Source organism: Cricetulus griseus, chromosome 3 (assembly GCF_003668045.3).
Source record: "Cricetulus griseus strain 17A/GY chromosome 3, alternate assembly CriGri-PICRH-1.0, whole genome shotgun sequence".
Taxonomy (NCBI): domain Eukaryota; kingdom Metazoa; phylum Chordata; class Mammalia; order Rodentia; family Cricetidae; genus Cricetulus; species Cricetulus griseus.
Genome location: NC_048596.1, coordinates 96,113,446 through 96,119,445, shown reverse-complemented (window position 1 = coordinate 96,119,445; position 6,000 = coordinate 96,113,446). Strand labels below are relative to the sequence as shown.

Below are 6,000 nucleotides of genomic sequence, written 5' to 3'. Positions count from 1 at the left end.
AGACTTTTTTCAGTAAAGATTTAGATATGATCTCTAGCTGGAAAAACTACCCAAGATATCTTCCTGAATTTTAACAGATACTTCCACTCTAAAAACATTCATGTCTTGAAGAGACACAGTGCTCATACCCTGCATACTTAGTCATGCAAACATCTTGCATTGACTGTCTCTTATCTAGGACAGGTAATCTAACAACAACAGGGGTTAAAAGCAAAAGCCTTCACAATCAAGTCACCAAAAACAACTGAAATAGCCAGCAGTTATTCAAAGACTTCACAGAGACACTGTGAGGTTGACTCAGTGCCCAAAACATGAAGCTTGTTCATTAATTCTCCATAAGGTCTAAGTTTATTTTTGCATTTTTATTGAAACTGGAATGTAAAATGTCCTTTTAAGTCATGCATTGAAGGAAAGGTATATTTTACTAGTCTCTTTTATAATCATGACTATCACCCTGAGAAGCAACAGATTGTTCAATAAATTGATAACATAAAGACCGATTCTAAAATGACTTAAAAATCTGTCCAAAACTGTCCTTAAGAACACATATCAGTGATCAGAAAAAATCTTTGCTAGGGGCAGAATGGCTCATACATGATGCTCTCATGGGATCACTGACTAGGTAAAAAGAGGTCCCTTCTGAGACTACAACTCACAGAAGAATTTTTTAATGTGATGATTTAAGTTGTCTTCTAGAAATAAAGGAAGAATAGATAGATAAAACTCCCAAGTAAATGAGTCTGAAGGTCCAGAAGGGTCAGAATAGCCCTCTCATTGGTATATTTGCATGTCTAAAAACATCAGCAGTCCAGATACAATGAGTTTTACCTCTTTCATGGAACAATTGAAGGCTTCATGTGAGTGTTGGCTTCTGCTAAAATGACAAACATCATAGGCCTTTCATCACCCACTGAACAAAATCCAATGAAGGCCATGATCTCTGCTCAAAAATCACTATGGTTGAATGCTAGCAATTGTTTGACACAGAGTAAGCTTAACTGAAGACTTAGATATTTTCATATCCCTCCAAAATTCTGTTTTTCAGGTATCATGGTCAGTGGCAAGAAGACAGAATGATGAGCTCAGTGAAACCCAACAACATGTCATATCTGAACCCTAGAACCGTAATTTTGATTGGAATCCCTGGGCTAGAGCATGTGCAGTTTTGGATTGGTTTTCCATTCTTTGTAGTGTGTTTTGTGGCTCTTTTAGGGAATATCATTTTATTGATCATCATTCCAGCTGAGCGTAGCTTGCACCAGCCCATGTATATCTTCCTAGCTGTGCTTGCAGCTACAGACATAGGACTCTGTGCAGCAATTGCCCCCAAAATGTTGGCCATCTTTTGGTTCAAAGCTTACTCGATGGCCTTTGATGCTTGCCTAGCCCAGCTGTTCTTCATCCATACTTTGCAGTGCATGGAATCTGGTATTCTATTAGCAATGGCTTTTGATCGCTACATTGCCATCTGTGATCCTCTGAGGCATACATCTATCCTTACACCTTCAATTCTGGGTCGTATGATAGTGGTGGTTGTAATTCGAGCAATAGTGCTAGTAGGTCTGTTACCAATTCTAATAAAAAGACTGCATCTTTTTCATTCCATTCAAATCGCCCATTCTTATTGTGAACATATGGCTGTGGTGAAGCTTGCAGCAGATGATGTGCGAGTCAATAAAATATGTGGTCTTTTTGTGGGGTTTAGCATTCTGGGGTTTGACATGATTTTTATCCTCATATCTTATGCACTGATTTTCCAGGCTGTTTTTCATCTTCAACAGAAGGAGGCACGGATCAAAGCCTTTAACACCTGTACCGCTCATATTTTTGTTTTCCTAGAGTTTTATATTCTTGCCTTTTTCTCCTTTTTCAGCCACCGGTTTGGTCATGTTGTTCCTTCTACTCACATACTTCTGTCTACCATCTATCTCCTCCTGCCTCCTGCTCTCAACCCAATTGTCTATGGTGTAAAAAATATGGTCATTCGTAAGAGGGTGGCACAGATCTTTCTTCTAAATTGTGGATGTCAGAAGTGATCTGCCAGTCACTGCCTTGTGGAAAAGGCTATTGCTTTCTAGGGATAAGAAAGTTTTATTCCCTCTACTCATTGTAAGGGTTTCACATCCTCATGATGGAGTATGAAGGGATTCATTTCCACAATTAGAAATGGATTGGAATAGAAAGTCTTCCAAATAAGACTGATACTATGTCTTTATCTCTGATATATTTGATTTCAGATATATACCTCTTATATTTTCCTTTGTTTTATTTAAGTTCAATCTGTGGTATATATACTTTTTGATGAAAAACAAATGTTAGTTATTTGCTGATTGCTCACGGTAATATTTTTGATATATTATCTCATATATGGTACATTTTAGTTGTTGATTACATTGTATCATTCATTTTGTATTGTTATCTTTTTCATTTAAAAATAATAAAATAAATTAAAATTTAATAGAGTCAACAGTCAATGTGATTATTAGGCTAATAATTACTTATTGAGATTTTTATTGATTTCTTAATGAGTTATTTACTTGTAATTCGATCATTGCCATCAGAGAGTGATAAATTTGCATTTTGTCCCAGTATAACCTTTATACTATGTAGCTTTTTAATTGCATATTTATTATTTTTAGGATTGTTCGTGTGTGTTTGTGTGCATGTGTGTGTGTAAATTCTCTGTTTATAACTTAATTTAAGGGGTAATGGAGATGTCTACGTGATTATAAGCACTTCTTACTCTTGCAAAATACCTGGGTTTGGTTCCTATCTTATGCATTGTGATTCACAATCACCTATCACTTCAGTTCCAGGGAATCTGACACCTTTTCCTGAATTCTCTAGGCAGGACTATTCACTTGCTTCAAATTCATCTATGAAGAAAAATAATCATACATAAAGTAAAATATACAAAGTAAAATAAAAATACATAAATTAAAATAAAAAGAAATATATAACTAATGAGGAATTAATAGACAAAAGTTTCAAATATAGAAACAGAGACATCTCTCCAGCAAAAAAAAAAAAAATACATCGCTGACATAAAGAAATGAAATTATAAACTGAATTCTACATGTGGTACATAAAAGTTATACATATTTTGAATAAATATGTGCTGACCAAAATCAATGATATAAATATACTTATAACACTTCCTGGAGGATATAAGCTTTAAAACTGGTCCCTAAGTGAATTTGACTCCTATTGTACAGTTGGGAATATATGCCTAGTACTGTAAACCAATTTAAAGCCATGCTTAGCATCACAGGCATGGAAAGGAAACAAAATCAGCATAGCTTCAAAGTTACACACACACACACACACACACACACACACACACACACACATACGTAGTCACTTGCTACTTTCCGTCTCAATAATAGAATGCTTTTCTTTGTATGAAAGAAAGTGAATGCAGAGAATGATGGATGTTCAAAGCCCAGAATAAGTGATACTTGAGGGTTAATTTCTGAACAAAACATGTACATCACCTCGGTAAGATACAGGGGGATGTTAAAGAATGGTTCAAGAACATAAGAGCAATAAGTTACGGGGAAGGGTAGCAAAATATCAACTTTGGGAATGACATAGCTGTTTCAATTATGAACTCATAGCAGCTGTGGCTACCTATTCAGGGCTGACATGTCAGTCATCAATGGGGGTAGACACATGGGGCACTATCCCTTTCTGCTGAACTGTTGTCTTCTTGCATATTCTTGGAGAGGGAGAGTCGTTGTTATCACCTATGTACTCTCTTGTGAGCCCATGAGGTTCCAATGTTTAATAACAAACCCAAGGTCAAATTAATGGCCTTTGCTAAACTCTGTACATCACAAATGAAATAAAAAGGAAGGAATGTAGGAAGGGTATTTGTAGTGAGAGGACTATTGTGGGATGATGAGAGAAGATGGTAGATGAAAATAACCAGAAATTATTTTCAAAGATACTAGGAGAACACAGCCCACAGGGCTCAAAGTGGGTCACAGACTGAAGTGACAATCACTAAGCCTGCATGGATCTGTTCTAGGTCCTCTGCATAATGCTGTGGTTGCTTAGCTTGGAGTTTTTGTAGGATGTCTGACAGTAGAAGTGGGGGCATCTCTGACTGTTGTGCCTGCCCTTTGGACCCTTTTCCTCCTATTGAGCTGCCTTGTCCAGTCTTAATAGGAGACTCTGTGTGTTATTATTGAAACTTACTATGCATTATTTGATTAATAGTACTGGGAGGCCTGCTTTTCTGAAGGGAAAAAGCAGTAGTGGATTTGAGAGGGTGGGTAGATAAGGGTAGAATTGGGAGGGGTGAAAGGAGCGGAGACTGCAATAGGTATATATTGCCTGAGAGAAGAATTTTTAAAAAAAGAGAAAAAAAAACTTTTATATAGTCTAATTTATCATCTTCCCTGAACAATTCTATCAAATGCTTTATCACAAAGAAGACTACAATCTCAAAACAGTTTCAGACAGTGCAGCATTAGTACATTGAAAAACTGCATAATGAATTTGAAAGAATATGAACAATTCCAGAAGATAAAATCTTTGGTTAACTACACTTGGTGGAGGTTATCAGAAACTCTACCTAAAACTGGGAACAATTAAAAGGCATTTGATTTCCAGCATTTCCACTGCAATGTGTGTTTACAAACTTGGCATAATAAGATAAATAAGCAAGGATTCTCAAATGCAGTTCAGCAACAGAGGAAACCTGCAATATCTTAGTGTGGAGACTAAGCATACTCCCCTTTATTCTTGAAGCTGCAAAGTACTATAATACTTGCAAAGAAATTTAGTGATAAAATAATAGTTGCCAGGGGTGCATGACTGACAGCTCTACTGACCTTGTAATTTCCAAGAGAAGTAGCAATTTCTTTCTTTTTGCTATAAAAGTGTCTATAGGTCAGAAGGTTAGGCAAAAAACAATGACTCTACCTATATATGTATGTATGTATGTATGTATGTATGTATGTATCTATCTATCTATCTATCTATGTATCTATCTATCTATTAATTTATTTATTTTAGGTAAGCAGAGGTCAGGGTGCAGTCCTGGTTTCTCCTTAGTTATGCTCGACTCTCCTCTAATGTACTGCTATATTTAAATTACTGTTATTTTTTGGGGGGGGGACAAAGCATACAAATCTGAGATTAATTTATCAATTGTTGTTTTTAAGTTGTTCTCATGCTCCATATTTTAAATTTTGACATTTTGAATTCTATGAATTATATACACTACTGTATAGTGTAGTTCTAAATATGTCTTGACAAAGACCACTTGACAAAATACACAGTCTTTAATGTGATTTTTCTTTTGTATCAACTCAAGGACATTATACAAGCAATAATCTATCTTAAATGTCATTATGTTTGCCTATCTTTAAAAATGAACCAATTTCTCTTCTTATTCTACATGTCTTGTATGTCTCCTCTTTGTTGTCTTCTAGATTCCAAAATGTCTCAGGTCTATTAGGTTATAATAGTGACACATAGCTTCCTCCTATAAAACTCTTGTTTAGAAACAACTTCCCATGAGATAGATACTTGTGCTTGGACTGTGCAACTTAAAGTAATGAGAATCTTTCCTATACAAACTAGAGATGAATATGAGAAATGTGGCAGCCCTCCCCCAGGGACCAGGTCAAAACATGAACCTGGGAACAAGTCAGCCTTAAGAAAGGCCAAAAAAAGAAGTGTTTGGAAGCAGATAATGCAAAGTGGTAAGCTATTAATTCATTTCCAAATTTAAACTGCAACAGAGAGGATCTGTTGCATCTGGCTCTTTTTCTGTCTGGGTGAGTTTCTTTTCCATGTTTTAAGACCTCCATATAGCATTTCTGATCATAGCAAAATTTAAAAGGAAGCAAACCAATAAATATGAGCATCGGATAACCTCATTGCAAGTGTTTCAATAATGGATATTTCTCTAGTACGAGCCAGTTTTCTTCCTTGAACTCAAGATTTTTGTCTTCTTAACAGTATGTAATATGGATTACACTCACATAT

General features: G+C 35.8%; 1 protein-coding gene across 1 annotated transcript; it reads left to right on the top strand.

The window, feature by feature from the left end:
* The first annotated feature begins 1,073 nt into the window (after positions 1-1,073).
* On the top strand, positions 1,074-2,036 carry LOC100767506 (olfactory receptor 52A1-like). The gene has a single exon (XM_027407508.1). The coding sequence runs from the start codon at positions 1,074-1,076 to the stop codon at positions 2,034-2,036; it is 963 nt and encodes a 320-aa protein (XP_027263309.1).
* The last annotated feature ends 3,964 nt before the right edge of the window (positions 2,037-6,000 follow it).